Here is a 20,710-nt window from a genome sequence, read left to right on the forward strand (position 1 = left end):
TAACGCATATTATAAAAAAAATGATAATAACAATAATTTATTTCTGTTTAACCTTGTTTAACTGACTCATATATATATGTTATTTTTTTATTACCGCTTTTTTACTTTTAAAAAACCTTTGTGATAGTATAGTGGCATTGCAAGTGGATTTGAGTCACATGTTCATGGGTTCGATTCCCGGCAAGGCCAAAATGAAATAAAAATATTTTTCAAATTTCTTTCCAAGATAGCCCATTTCCCATTTATGGGGTAAAATTTATGTAGCTGGCAGTACAATTCTTCACACACACTAGCGTCCTTACAAATCGCCTTACACACACTACAGAACTGAGTTGCCGCACTCACGGAGCTATTGTTTTTAGGTGGAGCGGTATCTAGTCGTAGCGCGCGCCGCGCGCGCGGAGACCAATCCATAATCTAAGCTTTGATGTAAGGCCGCCTTTACACCTGTAAGTTTTACTTACGTAAGTCACTTACGTAAGCTACTTACGATAAATTTTCAAGTGTAAACACTCGTTGTAAGTAACTTACTGTAATTTTTTACAACTTTCGTAAATTTAAAAATTACAAGTCTAAACGTGTTCGAGTTTGCTTACGGAAGCGACTCGCAGCTTATTGAATTATTTTGATAAGTTGAGAACTCACCAAAACAATGTCCTCTAAACAAAAACAAAATAAAATCTGGTCACCAAACGAGGTAGAAGCTTTAATTACCGCTTTTGAAGCACGTCCCATACTGTGGGACTACAAAAATAAAGAATACAAAAACCGCGTAAAAACAAATTCACTACATGTTGAACTAGGCGAAATGTTTAATATCACTCCAGATGAAATCATTAGAAAGTTGCATAATTTGAAAGGACAATTTAGCCAAGAAGTGACAAAATTAAAGAAAAAGAAGAGCGGCAGCGGTACTAACAAAGTTTATGTGTCAAATTGGCGGTATTTTAATGCCCTTTCTTACGACTTGCCCTACTGATTTAATGTAAACGGGCGTGTAATAATTTATGTAAGTTTAAACTCACAAAAATTACGTAAGCATTATTTACTGTAAGTTTATTTTAAGTGTAAATGCAACCGTAAGTCAGTTACATAATTTTTACGAAAGTAACTTACAGGTGTAAAGGCGGCCTAAGAAAATATTTTCCAGGAGCATAGACTTATGTACAAACTCTGAAGATATTTTTGTAAACTAAAACTTCTGTCACAAAAGCAAACAATTTAAAGTTGCCAAAAAATTTCAAGTACAAATAAACCAATTTTATAATTTTTTCATTATAGTAATGGTAAAATTTTAAACTATTGTAACTAGTTGAATCACTATAATACAAATTAATACGATAACAGCAATATTTACTAATATTTTATTATAAGGTAAAATGTTATGTCTTGTAAGAATAATTAGGCAATCTCTTCCGAAACGGCTTGACCGATTTTGATGTGTTTTTGTAGATATAATAATTATATTCCATGGGTGGGAGAAGTGAAAGAGAGCTGTTTAGTTCATTAGTCACCACGATATAACTTTTAATCTATAAAAATAGATAACTGCATTATAATTAAAAAACTAGATATAAGTTTGAATAATATTCTAAACTTACATACAATAATATTATGTTTGATCTAAATAACCATTTCGTTCCGTTTTGAAAATAGCGTGATATAGAGTAGGTACCTAAATAAAATTAATTAATCACTTTCAGACACAAAATGCCTGAAATCCCAGATTGCCTCGCTCGCAGATACAAAGCTCTAGACGAGTTAATAAGGGAACTTACTTCTGACAAGGTTGAAAATTCCAATATGGATTGCTCATCAAAGGATCCGGGTGTAAAATTGATGTGCGATTTTTGGAATATTCTCAAGGAGAATCCTGATTGCGATTTGACTGTAAGGATGTTTCATTAAAATAGGAATTTTTGAAATATATATACTAGGTATATTCGATGGGTTTCGTAACTTCGTTTAATTTGATCTTGTAGTATCTCCAATGCCTAATATTGTATTTTGTAATAGGTAATAGTGACGTTGCGTTGTAGGTATAATTCCTTTCTTTGAGTTTTCTTAATTATTCGTTATTCGTTCAAATATTAGTTGCAACGACGATTTTCTCTGATTTCATTGATAGTTATTCATAGTTTAATTCCAGCACGAAGTCGAACAACGCATGGGTCTTAGCAGTAGCAGTAAAAGCACTGGGTTCTTTCATCCAAAGCGCGTGACATGTTACATGGCCGGTTGTTGCAACCGTGGCGGTGATGCAAATAAGGATCCCAATAAACAGAAAAGGTTCAGGTTCATAACAGGTTTCATTCGGATACATTTGGATTCGGTCTCTGTCACGTCTAGAGATTAGAATTATAGCTCGTTAGATCGTAGCGAGTGGTCTGAATTTCAACCCCTTGCTTGGTAGATACTTAAATGAGCAATCCATCGAAAACTTATTTCAACTCAAGTTTTGGTACTCTAAATCTTAAGTTGGAATTCTCTTTTGAGTGTTTTATTCGTTTTTACATTCTAAAGGATATTTTGTATTATTATTTCTGTCTTTGAGTTTGCGTAATAACATCATCTCCTATTTTTAACCGACTTCAAGAAAAAAGGTGGAGGTTATCAATTCGACTGGTAGATATATTTTTTCTCTATAAATTATTAAATCGGGGTTGACGCATAGGGGAGACCGGGTTTGGTTGTCTCACGGGTTGGCTGTCACAGCGGTCTTAACACAAAACTGAACTATCGAATAAGTCTGTTGAACAGCGTGGCAAGAGCGATACAGTGACAACGCTGTCCCCACTTCGCGTCAGATCGCTCCGATCTGCCGTGAGGGTCTCACACGAGTTTATTGTTTTCGCACAGCAAAAGTAAATTTTTGTGCTGCTGTGTCGAACCTCGTAATTATACGTTCTTATTTCACAGTAATAATCTTTCAGTTTATTTGATGATGATGAAATGTGTTTTATAATATCGTAGTACAGTTTTTTAGATATTCATTGACCGGAATTTATTTTCAATGTTTTTTTTCTAAAATGTGTTATGGGGCTCGTTGTCACAAATTTTCGGGGGCTGGTTGTCACATGTCAACAAGCTCCCTGTATGCGAGCTGACTTTATTTTCGTTTTGAGGTTGTTTGTTTCAGCCGTTAATTTTCAATCAACACCGGAAAATCACCCTAACAAACCTGCTGGAAGTCCATATATCCTTGATGACTCTATATTGACTCACGTTTATTATTATTTGCTAAAATTGTGATTCTTAATATTCAGACTGAAATAAAGACTGTCTACGGTTTCATTTGGTTAAGAGTTCTTAATTAAAAACTGTTCCGTAAAATTATAAGACCAAAAAGTGACTTTCTATTTATAAATTGCCTGTTATTTAGTATGTGACTACCTACCCTAGGCATTGTGACAACCATCCCTGACCCGGGGTTATAAGTCACATTTTTCTTTTTTTAGGGTGAAAATACAAAATATTTCTACAACTGATTATATAATACAAAAATACGTTTATTTATTTTGTAACAGAATAATTACACTATCGTTTGGTATACAAATATCATTCCTAAACAACGTATTTTGGAAGTTACATAAAAAAAGTTAAAAATGTGACTTTCATCCCCGCTCTCCCCTAATAAAGCCTCCATTGCTTCAACATTGAATTTAAGCAGAGTCAGTTAATAGAAAATATGCTAGAATATTAGGAGTAAACTTACACACATATTACTTGTAACAGTGCCGACACGAGATCTTGCCAAAGATCCAATTCTCCGAGCACCACAAGTGACAGCTTGCCCCTCAGTAAGGTGTTGTGCAATTTAAAAGAAGTATGTATTTTTCATTATTTTTTTACCTAGGTATAAACGTAATTTTTAATTTTAAGTAGGTACCTACGTACATGCATTTTTACGCGTGTAATGTTTTTTGATTATTGTCTCACACCTGCGTAACACCGCGCAGAAAAAAATTCAATTATTATCGCATTCGTCAACAAATCGTAATCAAATGCTCTTGAATTGTATCTTCTTATAAAACAATAAAATAAAGTAATGTCACAGAAAACATATAGTAGCTTAACCCTAAATGGTTATTGGTATGCTGGTAATGTTAAAAATTAAACCCAACAAAAATAACTCCCAATGTAAAAATATGTAATTATTGATGTTATTTTAAAGGCTGCTTCATTTGAAAAGAAGTGTCAAGGTAAAGTTAATGACTTATTGGCAACTCAGAAGGAATTACAAGATCAAATAACACATTTGGAGCAACGTGAAAAAGAAGGCATACAGATGTTGAAACAGGCTGATTGTATGTGGTCTTGCATGGAACAATCCTATAAGAAAAAAGTAGCTGAATCTCTTGAGCGGCAAAAGACGCTTCTAAAGCAGGTAATGTAATTACATGATCTACCTGGTCTTCTACAAATTTCAAATTTAATACGTGAACGAAGTCTGGATCAAGTAAAACTAATAATTAACAATATATTTTATTTGATTAAAGTTGAAAGAAGTTGAAGAGAGTACTGAAAAATGGCGCAAGAATAAAAAAGATCTGGAATTTCAAATGGATAATATTACAAAATGTCATCAGGAGATTAAAGAAAAAATAACAGAAAAAAATGGCGATTTAAAATGTATTGATTTAGAAATCAGTGATTTTAAGAAACGAATAGAAAATAACAAGTCAGATATTGAAGTAACGAAAAAGTCATTCAGTAGCAAGAGAAATGCGTCCGATGTAAGTTTTTTTTAGAATTATTACTATTATAAATAAATTACCGACACATTATTATTAAGTACCGACACGTATTAAGTGTACCGACACATTATTATTAAGTATTTAAAAACGTTATACGTTTATGCATTAATTATACAGGCCAAAATAGCATATATTGCTAATGAGGTATCCAGAATTGAAAAGCAACTTAACGACGAACGGAAAAGAAAAAGTGACAAGGAAAAAGAAGGTAATACTTATATAAAAGAAGCACGTGAGGATTTACAAAAATTATGCAAAGTTTTATTACAAAAGAAACTCGAGAACGAAGATATGAAAGCAGAGGTGAGTTTTTTTTATTATTCAAATAATTGTTTTATATATTTCAGTAAATCATCATTAAGTAATACATACAAATATTCTAGAAAGAAGCTCTTCTATTGGAAATTGAAATGCTTAAACAAACGTGTGATCAATGCAGAGATAAATGCAAAAATAAACAGCAAGCTATTGAGGATGAAATTAAGTCAATTGACAATGAAATAGCTAATTTTAAAGTGAGATGTATTCGATGTCACGAATGCACGGACACAGTTGATTTTCGCAAGCTGTGTACAGATTGTCCAAGGTGTGCTGAAGAACGACATTGCCTGCTTGAAGGTGACCATTGTAGTCCAGATCAAACCATGGATTGTGTGTGTACGGTGGTCAAACAGAAGTTTTTAGATAATGTATTTGATAATATGTACACTGTGCTTGAAAGGCAAACTAAAACCGGTCCTGGAAAAGCTGTAGCAGATGCGGTTTTGAATTGCCTCAAGAATAGCCGTAATGGGAAATTAAACGCGGAAACAAGAAAAATTTTACAAGATTTCATTTTGTGCACGGTTAAGAAAAATTTAAATTTGACAATCGTAGGTGGTGCTGTTAAAACCAGGTGTGAGGTAAATATATCTTTCGCATGTAAATATAGTTTAAACTATTTTGATCATATTTATTAATATGGCTTACCTCTGCAAATAGCTGGATCCTGATACGTACAAACAATTGATGTTGTGTTTAAAACAAATAAAAGCTACTAAAGCTCCTAAGGTGGATAAAGGGACACTTTCTAGAAAAGTTAGTTATATTTTAATTCTGTCTTAAAATTTAAATTATTTAAAAAAATACTTCATGATGATTATCGAAATGTATGTATAGGAACCGTGCCATCGCTGGGGTTCAACAAGTGAATGTAACTGTCCTCGTGGTCCGAAAAATTGTATTTGCACGAGCAAAGCTCCGCCACCACCTAATGATCCAACACCGTGTCCACAAGATCCTGATGATATGAAGCCTGACTCGGTAAGCTTTGGTTTTAATTATTATAGTGCTTTTTTGGGGAAATAGCGCTAAATTATTTTTGATTGAGCTCTAATATGGACTTCTGTGTGTATGCCTTTATTTATATTATGCTCTCCTTTATATAAAGTGTATTTTCCGTTGTAGGGTGAAGTGGTCATGTGTCCACATAAAGATTCGACACCGTGTGGTCCAGATTGCGCCATGCACGCTCCAGACCGCGTGGCGACTGAAGTTGCTGCTTGGAAACCTAGTCCATGTCAAGGTTTGTAGGAAACTGCAAAGTTATACTAATAAATGTGATTATGTTGATAGGTAGGAATTTTAATATAGAGCAGATGTTTTAGTGAACCATTTCTCGTCAATCTTAATTATAGTTAACAATAAAATAAAAGCTTTGTAAAAGTTTTATCTGATAATAAACTATAATTTTAATAATGATTACGAATTTCATTTTATTATGTACCAATAACATGACGTCCTAAATTTATTTTCTTAGCGCCATCATGCCAATTCAAGAATATGAGAGCTGCGCAATGCGTGTTGGGGCCTGAGGCTCTATCTACGGTTTCTGAATCACGAGCCTATAGATCAGTAATTCCATTAATACCAAGCATGCAAGATTGCGACAAACAAGTAAATTTATCTCATTTACTACCAACTTATTTTTTTCATCGTTGTTACTGTTTTAGGATTATCGATATGTTTTAACATAACATATTTGTTTCAGGCAAATTGTCAATGCGGTAGCTTATCAAAAAGACCCTGCGATTGCCATAAAGGTGAGAATTTAAATTGTATTAAAAATAAACATTGATATGGGAGTACAAATATATGCTTATAATATCACCTGGTATTTGAATAATTTTAGATGTTAGAGGCGGTCCACGTGAAAGAATAATTGAAGAGGTAATGGGAAGATATACTGAAGTGACTCCTATTGAAAAAGTAAGTTACACAATGATAAGCAATGATTCGTTCAATTTCAAGTAATGGTCATTGTTTGGAGGTGTTTCTTGATAATCAAGTTGAATATTTAACACGTTCTGATTGTTCGAATATTATTAAATAATAAAGAAACTACTGGTGGTTTTAATTTCAACCCATTAATTTTGAACCCATTCAAATCAGAATGGACTTAATTTACTATTGACTATTTAAAATCAATTTATTCATCTAATGAAATGGTTAGATGAGTTTATTAGAAATGGATAAAAGCAAGTTATAGCTATAACAATTATTCTTTCATAGTTTTTTTCTGTTTTCAGTTGTTTTGTACTCCCATATTAATATTTGAAGTATTTTTATGCAAATTTTAATGATATACATCCATATAAAATAGTTTATAATTTTACAGATACAAAACAACTGAACGCAGATTGCATGACAAAGTTTGATAAAGATACATCTACAAATCGATATGATAAATACGGAGAAAAAAAATGTTGCCGTAACAACATGAGACATGAAATAAAAACTGAAACTAAATATAAAGAAGAAAAAAGTAAAAGTAATGTAGCAACTGAAACAAGAAGATATGAGAGCAGATTAGTCACAAAAGATGACCAAAGAATGTCCAGTAATTTAGAAATTATATTTGAAAAAGAGGAAAGTTCTCAATCATTCAATAATTATTTACGAACACTTAGTAGACAATATGGCACTGATTCAAGAGAATCAATTTCAAAAGACTCTAGTGGTAATAGCGTAAAAGTGACATGTAGTGAATGTGATGAACAAATACACGATGATGTACCGAAAATATCTAGATCAACATCGGGTAATATTATTATGGGATTGGATGGAAACTTAATTAAGTTTATAGAAGAGAAAACAAAAGAAAACCCTAACTTTTTTGCTACTTTGAAACAAGATAGATCAGGCTTGTATTATTTAGATTTTAGTTGTACAGAGGCAGATACTTGTTCAAAGAAGTTGAAAGTGAAAAGAACTCTATCTGGCAGTTTACTAATGGAAGTTATAAAAAAGGATCGTAACAAATCGTCTTTGAAAAAGTCAAATGATGAAAAAACAATACCTTCATCAAAGTTAATGCAACAAGAACAAGATCCAAAACAATTACGTAGAACTATGCCAAATCTATTTTTGGATAAATGTATCAATAATTTAATGGACAATAAAAAAGATACATTGGCACATACAGATGGGGATCAATGTGACGCACAATTATGTAAAGCGGTATTGAAAGGTCTTTTGGTAGATATTAAGGAGCCTGTTATTTTAAGAAGAACTCAATCTGGAAATTATGATATAGTCATGAATAAAGAATTTGAAAATCAGTATAAAAATACTATTAAACAATATAATGGTGAAGAAAAAGATTCATGTGTTCGATTTTGTAAGGCAAATCCTCAACAATACATTATAAGCTTTGATAGGAGTGAAAAAGGTGACCACAAAGATGCATATTTAATTAAATCTGAATCTGGGAATCTTAAACTTATAACTTGCTGTGAACTAGATCCTAAATATCGTAAAAAGGGATCTATTGTGTCGGCAAACATCTTAGAAAATATATTTAATTGTAGATTAAAAAACCGTACGGAATTAAACAAGCAAAAACTACAAAGTATATTAATAAAAGAAAAGAGTTGTAGTGACTCAAATATTTACAATAGATTTAAAATTGACTCTTTAAAACAGCTGGGCATAGAATCGCCTCTTAAACTTCAACAAACCTCATCTGGATTATTTACTATAGTAATGGACAAGGAATCAAGGAAAAATTTTGCGAAAAATTTGAAAAGCTATCTATCTGATTCTTCAAAAGGCGTCGTGCCTATAAAAAAAGATGAAAATGGCGAAATTGTAATAGTGTTGAATGGTGAATTAAATAATGAAGTTGAATATGGATCACTGACTATTTCTCCATCTGGAAATATATACATAAATTTAACAGACACCTCAACTAAAAAATCCATAGATGCATCCACTGATTTTACTTCTCATAATGAATTAAAATGGGAACAATTTATTGATGAAATACAAAATCCAATAGTTAAGGCAATTGCAACTACGTGTAATGCAAAAGAATACAGCTCGTGTGACATTAATAAATGCGTTTGCAAAAATATTCAGTACAAATCTAAAACCTGGTTTATAAACGATAATGATGTGAAAGATTCATTTAACAATAAAGAAAGAAATAATAAGGATTTGAAAGTGTCATTAGGAAAATTACATGATAATAACAAACCTAGACATATTGTTATAAAACCTTGTAATAAGGAACGTGAATTTGATGATCGGCGATGTCCCGTGGATGAAGCTGTTCATCAATATACTGATAGATTTTGCCATGAACATGCAAACAGATACAATAATTTATCAAACGAATTGTTAGAAATTTCAAGTTTATGCAACCATTCAATCCGTGAAACAACACCAAACAAACAACAAAGTGATGGTATCAGTACAAGCTTCCGAATAAAACCTGTAGAGAAACAAGTTAAATCTCAACGCCAAAAAGAAATTTACGATTGGGATTCTATAGAATTTCTGCCGCATCAATTGCCACCTTTTCTAAAAGATTTTATGTAAATTTTGTGTATGTAATGTACATTGTACAATTTACATACCTTAAAAATTGTAAAAAATTATAATTGTCGACAAAAATATTATGTTTAGCGTATACATTGTAGTTTATGAAAAATGTTGCAATAAATTAAGTACGAGTGTTCTTGTTGGTTTCAATATTTTTCCAAAGGTTGAATGGCAAAAGTTCTGCGAACGACGTTAGCATTATCAGATCGTTGTAAAGCAAAATTTATGTTAGCATTTTTACTGGAATGTATCGTGATTTCCATTGTGCAAAACAATTTGTGTACCTTGTTTACATGAAAATTTGAGTCATAAACATTTTTCCTATTGGATTACGTGATTTACTTAAAAAGTTACAAGAAAGTTTCAAATACTTGTAAGTTACTTTTTTAAGTATTATATTCGCAGTCTGAATTGAAAGAGACACTTGTAATATATCAACTAATAATAAGACAGTATATACTATTTAGGTGGTATCAAAATATTTAAAGGAATAGTGGCTATCCTTAGGCTCTTTGCCTTAGGCGTTTGATATTTTCATTGAATTTGATATCATTTGAAGATTACGAATATTTTCTACTTTTAATTATATAATGCATTATTTAGGGTTTTTTTTATTTCATTATTTATTTTAATTGAACATCTGCTAATGGAAGTGTTACTGGCACACAATTTCATACCGTAAAATAAAGCGTTAAACCGCTGTAATTTCCTAGTCTTCTAGTTGTAATATCTTGGAAAATGGTCCAAGTTGTAGTTGCAGCTGGCAAGCTTTGCGACACGTGTGCATTATGCTACATGAATTCATAATGTAAAGAACTGAAATTTAAATTATCAGATACTTCTAACGTGTTAACAGTCTTGGAACGAGGTTAAGAAAATACATGCCTTGTGTTCAATTTAAATTAATCACGTCTGCTAATAGTTGTTATTTTGAGAATTTATTTTTATACAACTAATAATACCTAGTATTATGTAATAGCAACATTAGTTGTTACGAACACATAAAAAGTACGATAAAGTACTCAAAACAATTTTTTTTTCAAGCTTAAAATATTTTGTAAAAAAGGAGCAATAAGTTTCTTCAATTTCATTTGCCTAACATAATCCGGTATGGTCTAGTGGCTAGGATACCTGGCTCTCACCCAGGAGGCTCGGGTTCGATTCCCGGTACCGGAATATCTTTTTTAATTTTTTTCATATATTTTATGCTAAATAAGTTGTTTATGAACAAGCGATGGCAAATTTTGTTTTGCACGTCTTCAAATTGGCTTCGGAATAAATAGCAGCAAAAAAGCTAACAAAGTGATTTAGGTACTTTGGTCGCATTTTTTCAACGAGTTTCAACCCTCCCAACGCTGGTGTCTGATTGATTAATGGCCAACTTGATCTATTTTGCGATGCTGTAGATGAGACAAACTTTTTCTTATCTTTTACACGAAACAAATTTTGAAATACGGTGTGTACTGGTATTTTTAATGTTTACAGCTAGTACTTTGTAAAAGTAAAGAAATTGGGAAATCAGATCAATAAAACATGCAATGTGCTTATTATTTGTTTCAGTATAAATTGTTTTCAGTGTGCAAAATTAATTTTACTTTCAATGAAAGAAGAAAACAAACGTCTTCTTCGAGATGTGGCTAAAACTTTTTCACCTAGAACAAGAGTCTAGATTCCTAGATTCTATCAAAATATACCAACTAACACAACAACTGCCTGGTAGGATATTATTATTCAGAAATTTATGTATCAATTATGTAAATAGCAATAATTGTTGCCTAAAAATGATATTTACCAAAAAATCACAACGAGTACCTACAACCAAAATATGTAACATAGATTGTTGTTAAATCAAAGATAAAAGCTCCATCTTGTGACTGTCGAATTATACGACGATTAGAGGAAAGTTTCATACATCAAGCGAATTAGTGGTTTAAGCTAGAGTTATACACATTTGTAACCTAGAAGCGCTCGTGAATAAAATATTACACCAACATTTAGCTAAAGCACTCCCGTGGGATGGCGGGGCTTTGATAGTATTCAAAGACACTGACTGATAAATTTAGTGCAATTTGGAATTTAAATATGCATTTTAAACTATATAAGAGGAATGCAGCATATAACAGAATGATGGAAAACGTTTAAGTATTTCAGATTTTTGCTTTAATAATCGACTGTCTCAGAAGCAGAGCTTTTTATTACCCCTTTATGTATTTGTTTCCACTCATAATAATATTACTAGCAATGCCATTAAAGTCTCTTTATATGTAGACGCAGTTATGCAGCTTGAAAAGTGTCGTAAGAATCTCTTAATTACAAGAGTGATTAAATACAGTCATAGCGATAAAAGTAAATTATGCATCTTTGGCTCTAAAATTATGTCTGCACTATTTTAAGGAGCAATAAATTTTTTTGAGTACCATCGCGATTTTTATTATGATTCGAATTATTAATAGGATAAATTTTTAGATAAATATATGATTTACTTAATAATAAATCGATTGCACTTTTATATAATTCATAAGTCACAAGAAGAAATAAAGTTTGTAACACGAACGACACTCTTGCGTTCTCTGATTTCGCCAAGATTCCGCACATAAAAGGAATGACACTAGAACAATAAAGTTGGAACCACATTGGAACACTCGAGGAAGGTAAACCGAGTGAGGGCTATGGTTTATGTAATGGATGACATTAATTATTGTTGTTTATGTTTATTATTTCCTTGTATTAGAGAAGTGGCTTGTCATGTTGTTTTATATGATATTTTGATATAATAAAGAAAAAAGATTTTTAGATAAGTTTTATAATAGCGTATATATCTTATTTGTTTTATCCGAGATGTTACTTCTACTGCAGTTACTGATTATGATAGCAGTTAAATGAATCAAACTTGCTCGTTTTATTAATTTAATTCCTACCTAGCAAAAAGTTAACTATACTGTCAACGGTAAATATTTAAAACCTAGCATAATATTGAAATAAGCGCATTTGAGGAGATTTTTCTCGATTTAGAACAATCAATCAGTGGCGCGTCGGCGAGAATCAATCACGCTGAGACGCGCGGAAACTCGTCTAATGTAATGTGTTGGAAAATTGAAAACTTCCACTGCAATGTTCTAAGGTTTTTCGGTTGTTTTATGTGTTGGAGAAGTGATCAAGATAAATTTAATACTGCATAAAAATAAAATATAAATTTTAAATTTATATAATGTACTTTGGCGTAACTACCTACAGTTATTTTTGAAAGGTTTCAAAGCATCTAATAATATAGAAATTGTGAATTTTCATACCTTGCTACAAAGTTGCAGAATCTACGAAGCATACGTGCTGTTAGCAAAACAATATTCTCCAACTTGCTGAGATTTAGGTGGAATATCGTAGTCAATATTCCTGGAAAACAATGATAGCAAACCATTCGTAGTCACATCCCGAACAAGAAACCGCAATAACCCCTACGTGCCTTTGGAAACCTTTCCCTTATTCGTGTTTGCACGAAACTTTTCTGCAAAATCATTTCAATACTGAAATAGTGTAACATCATAACGCGATTCTTTATGGTAGGTACTTGGGTAACCGTATATGAAGTCATCAAGGAAAGTAATTTTTTACGCAAGTTATATGGTTCTCTTTCGGTATAAAGGATGTCTGTTTCGACAGGTTTGCGTGAAACATGAGACTTTACCTATTTAGTATGTAACTCGTGGAGAGACACTCAATTGATGTTTCCGATTGAGTGAACAAGGTATCTATAAAGGGTGGTTAATAGAAAAAGCCTACTACTGTTGTGAAGGGTTCACGGATATAAACGCTTCAGAACTTTTATAGTCAAGCATACTTGAATTTTATTTGTTTCTATAGAAAATTTTTTGTTGTGTAAATTGTAAGTTGAAAAGTACCTATGTAAGATTATTTGAAGCCATCTTTATATATTGAAAAAAAAAGCTACTGCGCTAATTATACACATTATAGTTAGAATGTACATACGTTGTTCTAGATTTTAGGACTTTATATTTTATCTACCTATGTAGGTAACTCATATCTTATGTATCTTTAAGAATCAAGATATGTAAAGAGGCGATCGAAATGCTTAAATAATTTAAAGCATACAGTGCCAATAGTAACACATAATGTTTACTCTTGGGCGATCTCCGCAGAGCACTGGTAAAAACAACTCCATATAGATGAAAGGAGGCTAGGAATCGAATCACATACTCCTTGATTTTGTGAAGATCACGCACCGAATACAAATTAGGAGGTGTCCTGCCATCGCATCGGTTGGATGTTGTTAACATTTTACTATCCCCCTCCGAGTAATCGAAAAATACGCCGCTATCGCACAATTTTATTACGAACACAGCGCAAGTTACTTGATATCCAACGAAAATGAGAAACGGTCAGAACATGATATGGGTAAATACTTCTTATAAATTATAACCGGCTCAGAAAGTCTAGTTGAAATTTACTTCACCGTGTTCTCCATTTATTTAGAAAAATAATAATATTTAGGACATATACAATCCTGATAATCTGCACGGTTTAAGAGTGAAGAGTTGATCGCGTTACTTCACGATAGTATCTTGAGTGACGCAGTGACATGGCGTTTCTTTTTTTAGCGAATTTATGACTCGTCGTACCTTCATAAAACCCTTACAATGTAAGCAACACTCTGTCATTTACCATTTAATTTAAAACTTTAGACGGCCCCAATCTCGCCAATATAGCAATTTCATAGTCTTTCACACTGACCGCTATAAAGCTCCTTTTTACGACGTCTGGGGCTTATAAATGTATATGGCAACACTCGGGTTTATTGTGCATATGTTACATGTTATTCCGATTAAGTCATATTACAGTAATTTTTACAATTATAGGAGACAGGATAATTTCTAATTGTGGATTTGTAATACTCTACATTACTTCAGTTGCCATAATACAAGAACAATACCTAAATGATATTCCACGAATTGTTAAATGAAACAAATCAGACCTTGTAAACATTTTAATATCTCAATACAATATCAAAACTTAAACACTACACAAACTAAAGCACTAAATCACCATTCAAAATAATCGATATGGGCACAAGAATTGATGTTCCCGCAGTGCGTTCTGTCCTTTAGAGATGGACAGTCCCTGCCTTTCCCTCGAGCCTGCCTGAGGATACTTCTTGTACGGAACTTGTCCCCAAAGCCGCAGGTCACGGAACATGGCGACCATTCGCTCCATTCCGAAACTAGGCAGTCGTCAGCTGAAACATGTTCATTCGTTCACTATTTCCTTATTAGATTGAAATTTGAGATTATACGAGTTTAATATAAAATTATAGGAGAAATGCATATTATAATGTAAAGTATTTACTTGAAATTAATAAATACATAGTTAATTTAAGTGCTATGAACTTTGGGTCTTGTTTTCTATTAATAGGTATTAAAAAGGTGTTGTCACTTATCGAAGTGATGAAATCGAGTTTGTATAATGTAACTAAGTAATGTGTTGTGTTATAGTTACTCACTTCGTAAATAAGTTGTATAAGATGAAAGGCAAACGTGTTATACCTACCTAGGTATTTTTATGATTTAATTAATGAAAAATATATATTCAAAAGCATTTTGACAAATCATTGAGGATTTGTTACATAAAAATAGGACTCTATTTAGTTTGCTATTAAAAATACTCACGTTGTATTTTATTAACAGCGTGATGCAAGCGAGATCTGAAATGCCTAGGCAGATGTTTGCCAAGACCTAATTTCTTCCCATGTGCTACGGCAAGTACGACGTCATCCATATTTTTAAGCTCACTGTCAAACTCTTTTTCCGTTGTCGTTCTGCAAGAAATACATTAAAATCAAACTATACAAAAATAATGAGCATAATATTCGTTCTAAGAATGCAAGTATGCAAAGTTTGCGTATTTGTTTGTCAGAACATAATATCTCTATAACTATCGAACCGATTCTGAAAAAATGTTCACCGGTCAAATATTCCTGACAATACACATACTACTTTTTTAGATTTTATTCTTGTTTAATCTAACCTATTACCACCCTGTCAATATAAGATAGTAAAAAAAATATCTACATCTTTGTACCTACACAAAAAGTATTTTTAAGAAACTTGTATGAATTGCCTTGTTGTTTTTTTGTTCTAGATACGTATCTGCTCAAAATAAATCGCCTTTTTGTCGCCTACTAAATATAATTTATCTTGGAAAACAATGAAGAATAAACAAGATGTTAAGTCTAAATGTAGCTAAAAGTAAATTTAAGGGCCATTTAATGATAAAACATTTTTTATACGTTATACTTTAACTGACTATGATAAAATACACTTTAATAAATAATATTTATTTACCATCTATATAATATCTATAAATCGATTAACTAAGTATATTCTTGTGAACTAGGAATAAGTATAACATAAATACAATCTTTCGACATTGAGGCGTTGTCTAATGTGATTCCACTTATTCTTGGAAAATAAAAGCTGTTATAAAGGAAAAAGGGAAAACACTCACGTAACAGGCGATCTTGTAACCACGACCACATTATTGTCGGGAACGTTCGACCTCGGGGTGCCAACGGGGACCTCTTCCAAATCCTTCAATTGTTCCATGTAACTTTTAGTTGTAAATTCCCTGAACTCTTCAAGGAGATTAACTTTTCGTCGCGGCAAACCCTTCTTTTTGTCTTTTAACTTGAGGCTCACTAAGAGTTCTTTTCGTGCTAAGTCGTTCAGTTCTTTTGTGGAATATTCCTTTACCTGGAAATTTTACGGCGTTTTTAATCGTATAATTTTTAATGCGGAAAGTAAGCAAAGAGATGTGGTAATTGGAATGAATGAAATTCTTCGTTTCTTTATGTAAAGTTTTCATCTAGTTGAGTATGATGAATTTCATAACGAGATTTCGGTATGGTAATTAATATTATGTAGGTAATAAGTTATTTCCACAAATATTTTAAAGGAATACTTTAAGAATTGTCTTTTTTTTTCTTATACTTAATTTGTTTAGCCAAACTAACAACAATATTTAATTAAAACGTTAGTCAATTTGATGACTACTTTAACGAGTTATTATTGTTTAGTGCAACAACTAAAATAATATGTTCACGCGTGTCATATGTATCTTATGTATATAATACCGTCATATAACAACAATGGATAATTAATCAATAATTTACTTATACATTTACTTTCATATATCTTTAATATAATGAACGAGAACCACTCCATATAATCCTATTAATCAGCCCGCATTCTCGAGTGTTATCGAATTATGTATTAGCTATTGGAAACATTATCTTTCTCATATATATATATATATCTTTGAATATATTTCTTAGAATAGCTTAAGCATTCCTGAAAAACAAACTACGATTATATTTCGATTATCACTCTTGAACAAAAAAAAAATATAGACCAACCCATTCATATTAAAGGTGAAATTTAATTTATATTTTTTACATACAATTTTAAGTATAATATTGTTATTTATTGCGACCCGCCATAATATTTTGGTTATTGCAAAAACACCACATCAGCTATTCTAGTCAAAATTACCTTATTAAACTCCACTTTAGCTATCGTAGGCAGTTCCTTCAAGCCGGGATAATAGAAACCAGCGGCTGGATGGTTGGGCTGGCGAGGGCCGTGCTTCGCCACGGGCTCCGGGGGGGAGGTTTCCCAGCGGGGCGCCGTGAATGTTAGCCCGCTTGCTGCTCCCGCATCTAACGGTCGGAGCTGAAGAAAGTGTATCACAGATGATATAGAAAATATAATAAATACTCGATAAAGTATTGCTGCTATAAATCCTGTTTAAATCTTTTGTGAAAAGCGTGATATGGATATGAATTCGCGCGAAATACCTACCTTGTTTTTTTGGTTCAGTATTTGAGTAGACCTTATAGCTTTCATATAAAGGTGAACTTTACATTTCTATAGGTTAGGTTCTGAGTTAACAAGAGACAAAAAAGTGCTAAGTCAGAAATGAGTAAATTCATATTAAAATCGTAGAAATAAGCAGTACGTTTAAGAAGACACTACGGAATTTTAAATAAGTTTGGTGATAAGATGAACTACAATTGTAAACAAAATCTTCTGCAAATCTTCCAAGAATTTACAATCGTATATTGTAGAAAATAGCACTTACGTCGAGAGTTATCTGATCAACCCAAGAGTTATCCACGCAGAGATCAAGGCTGTCGACGCCGACGAACCAATCCGGGGATGGTATCAGGCGGCATATCAGCGATACCTGTGCGCAGAAATACCTATAGCTTACTATTTATTTCGTGCGTATGTTTGTCACTGAATTACCCCGCAACAGCTAGAACGATTATTTTAAATAAATAAAATTTTTAAATGATGATAATATTTTGTTTTTCTTCAGGTAGTCTCACGTATATTTCGATGATTTATGTTAAGATGTATTAAGTCATTACTGTATGTTTGTTTCGCTAGAACTTGAGAATGATTGGATTGGTTTACCTCAATTTAAAAAACATAAATAATCAATACTAATATCATATAGCTTAAGAGTTTATTTGTTTGAACGCGCTAATCTCAAGGTCCGATTTGAAAAATTATTTCGGTGTTGGATAGCCCATTTATCGAGGAAGGTATAGGCTATATATCATCACGCTCAGATTTACAGAAGCGGTCGAGCCACGCGGAGCACAGTTAGTGATTAATAAGTGTTGAAAAATATTTTTCACAATTATATTATGTAGGTGAGGCGAAGTTCACTGGTCATCTAGTAAGTTATATAGACAAATCAAATCTAAATAGATATAGAGCTGATTGTATGGTAATTGATACAAGTTCATTAATACCATTAGCTACACTTTGAATAATTAATTCACTAGATATTAAATACAAAATTATATGCCAAGTAATTAGGATATAATATATAGATTGAAGGCATAATATCTGAAAATATGATATTAATACATTTATGAACTAAACGCTTAAAAAATCATAAATTGACGGTACCTACATATACCGTCATAACTTCCAATGTTTTTCAGGTTTACCACTATATTCATCAACATCTTACCTGACTATGAACTCCATCAACAAACACCATGTTACTGGTCTCCCCTGTACCCGCTCCCACAGCTGAAGCAGAGAACTGATCATACACGCTGGCATCATCATCTCCTTCCTGGACCAGAGCATCTAGCTTCCCGTATTGAGCAAAGTTCCGTACCGTCTGTCTGGCTACTTCACCGACGTGGTACAACTTGTAGGAGGTGTTGTGGGATTGACCTGGAATTTAATATAATAAATAACTAAGAGCTGTGGTTCATTTCATAGAAATACTCTGTTGGTCGTAGCGTGATGATATACATCCTATAACCTTCCTCGATAAATGGGCTATCTAACACCGACCGATGAAGTAAAAATAACTAATAAGAAAGACTATGATCACAAATATGCTCTTATAAAACGTTTCTATTGTCTAAAAATGTCTCGTTTTACACACAAAGAAACTAAACATCGCGATTAGTAATACGGAAATATTTATTTTATTTTTATTCACATTCCACGCAAATTTTTGTGTCGCGCACCTATAGCCAATAAATTAATTTTTGCGTCAAAAGCCAAAACACGAAAAACGAAGGAAATAATTTTATAAACATCTTTTAATTTATAGGTACACTAGCTTACCGCCCGCGGCTTCGACCGCTTTGTCTAAAACCTAATAAATTATAAACTAAAACCTTCATCTTAAATCACTCTATCTATTAAAAAAAACCGCATCAAAATCCGTTGCGTAGTTTTAAAGATTTAAGCATACAAAGGGACAAAGGCACAGATAAAGCGACTTTGTTTTATACTATGTAGTGATGATAATACCTATTATAAAAATTAATCTAAACTAGATAATAAAAAACTTATTCCAAATACATAAGTTAAATACTTACTTATGTATTTGGAATAAGTTTAGTTTTCCGTTTCTGACAAATAATTTAAGAAAACAACTCAGATAATATTGTGTTTTTGTGCTTCGTAAAACATGTGAGGCGTAACGTACAAATAAATATTAGGTAAAAAGAAAACCGATAACAATTTTCCCTTTGTCTAAAGGTTGTTGAGGACAAATAAATATATCTTTATCTGATTGAATCGTCTCAATGCCGCGAAATGTCACTTAGCTGAAAGATAAAAGGAAAACTTATCCCTCTCCAGTTTCCGACCTCTTATTGTGTTTTTGATTGTTCTAATTACAAGAGAAAAGTTTTGACGGAAAAATATGCTCTCATTTCTAACGGATGTTTTATAAATGCTATGTTTTCGTATTGTCCCACTTTGAATAATCTATTTATAAGCACATGCACATGCCGCAAGACAAAATGGACGCACCAAAAACTGCAGACCATTGCGCTTTCGGCCGATGCAACGGATAATCTTTTGGGAATGTTTCCTCGGTCCACAAAAACTTCACTGTCACTTTATACACTGCCATGTCAACATCACAACCGGCACAATAGTTTACAATAAAAAACAAGATGGCCGCCACTTGCAGCCGGGCAATCATCGTGAATGGACGTATTTACAAAAATTAGCACTGCTATTTATTTTAGAAAAAGAACGTTTTAATTTCACGGTTTCGTACACACTCAAATGTTTTGGCGGTGTTTTAATTTTGTTCGTTTTCCGCGTGCGTGCATCGGCTCTGAAGAGAGAGTGTGGACTTTTCTATTTTGAGTCCCCTTTACTGTCGGGACAGAAATAACCATTGGGCGACGATTCGTATTTGTGTAAGACAGTTTTCACATGCGATTTAGTTATTCATCATAAATAAATAAAATCTGAGCTATTCAATATTTGTAATCTCTAATCTTTTTTTAAGTTATAATTTACAGCTGTAATAAAATATGAATAGAATAAAAATGCTTATGCCCAGGTATTTCAGACATCTTAAGAAAATACATCTATCTAATAAATATTAGAGACCGCTTAACCCTACTCGAAATCCGGTAGTCGATTGATCGATCGTACACACTTGATTGAAATGTTTTGTTTGTGATCTAATGGTAAAAATAAGTATTATTTTATTTGGTCTCGGCATGTCCTCTTGACGGACAA

The 20,710-nt window shown here is 32.4% G+C and overlaps 2 protein-coding genes and 1 non-coding gene across 8 annotated transcripts; 2 read left to right on the forward strand and 1 right to left on the reverse strand.

Moving 5' to 3' along the window:
• Positions 1–1,222: 1,222 nt before the first annotated feature.
• Positions 1,223–9,756, forward strand: LOC123696925. Of its 4 annotated transcripts, none has more exons than XM_045643317.1 (14): positions 1,223–1,286; positions 1,704–1,890; positions 2,150–2,295; positions 3,736–3,826; positions 4,175–4,387; positions 4,500–4,736; positions 4,875–5,060; positions 5,141–5,659; positions 5,739–5,834; positions 5,916–6,059; positions 6,204–6,321; positions 6,556–6,692; positions 6,787–6,838; positions 7,414–9,756. In XM_045643317.1, exons 2-14 carry the CDS (start codon positions 1,711–1,713, stop codon positions 9,615–9,617), a joined length of 4,323 nt encoding a protein of 1,440 aa, XP_045499273.1. In that variant the 5' UTR covers positions 1,223–1,286; positions 1,704–1,710; the 3' UTR covers positions 9,618–9,756. The 4 variants fall into 4 exon arrangements, with proteins under 4 accessions (XP_045499273.1, XP_045499275.1, XP_045499276.1 ...); XM_045643319.1 differs by having other exon boundaries at positions 2,150–2,289; XM_045643320.1 differs by lacking the exon at positions 7,414–9,756 and adding an exon at positions 6,928–7,078.
• A 968-nt stretch (positions 9,757–10,724) lies between these two features.
• Trnae-cuc lies at positions 10,725–10,796 on the forward strand. The gene has a single exon. It is a non-coding gene; the product is annotated as a tRNA-Glu (tRNA).
• A 3,808-nt stretch (positions 10,797–14,604) lies between these two features.
• LOC123696752 (spondin-1-like) lies at positions 14,605–20,328 on the reverse strand. 3 transcript variants are annotated; one of them, XM_045643117.1, is made up of 7 exons: positions 19,985–20,328; positions 18,675–18,886; positions 17,769–17,873; positions 17,195–17,359; positions 16,137–16,381; positions 15,299–15,447; positions 14,605–14,868 (listed from the first exon to the last, which is right to left on the reverse strand). In XM_045643117.1, the coding sequence occupies exons 1-7, from the start codon at positions 20,157–20,159 to the stop codon at positions 14,675–14,677; spliced, it is 1,245 nt and encodes a 414-aa protein (XP_045499073.1). In that variant the 5' UTR covers positions 20,160–20,328; the 3' UTR covers positions 14,605–14,674. The 3 variants fall into 3 exon arrangements, with proteins under 3 accessions (XP_045499073.1, XP_045499072.1, XP_045499075.1); XM_045643116.1 differs by having other exon boundaries at positions 17,180–17,359; XM_045643119.1 differs by lacking the exon at positions 17,195–17,359.
• Between the last annotated feature and the right edge of the window lie 382 nt (positions 20,329–20,710).

The sequence above is a fragment of the Colias croceus genome, chromosome 13, assembly GCF_905220415.1.
Source record: "Colias croceus chromosome 13, ilColCroc2.1".
Classification (NCBI taxonomy): Eukaryota; Metazoa; Arthropoda; class Insecta; order Lepidoptera; family Pieridae; genus Colias; species Colias croceus.

Excerpts from the sequence above, each read along its gene's own strand:
- LOC123696925 (XM_045643317.1), top strand. The coding sequence starts at position 1,711 with ATGCCTGAAATCCCAGATTGCCTCGCTCGCAGATACAAAGCTCTAGAC. Across the intron at positions 3,827-4,174 it reads TGTTGTGCAATTTAAAAGAA|GCTGCTTCATTTGAAAAGAA; the intron begins GTATGTATTTTT and ends GTTATTTTAAAG. Across the intron at positions 6,322-6,555 it reads GAAACCTAGTCCATGTCAAG|CGCCATCATGCCAATTCAAG; the intron begins GTTTGTAGGAAA and ends TTATTTTCTTAG.
- LOC123696752 (XM_045643116.1), bottom strand. The coding sequence starts at position 20,159 with ATGATTGCCCGGCTGCAAGTGGCGGCCATCTTGTTTTTTATTGTAAAC. Across the intron at positions 17,360-17,768 it reads TTGATCAGATAACTCTCGAC|CTCCGACCGTTAGATGCGGG; the intron begins GTAAGTGCTATT and ends CACTTTCTTCAG. Across the intron at positions 15,448-16,136 it reads GTTACAAGATCGCCTGTTAC|AACGACAACGGAAAAAGAGT; the intron begins GTGAGTGTTTTC and ends TATTTCTTGCAG.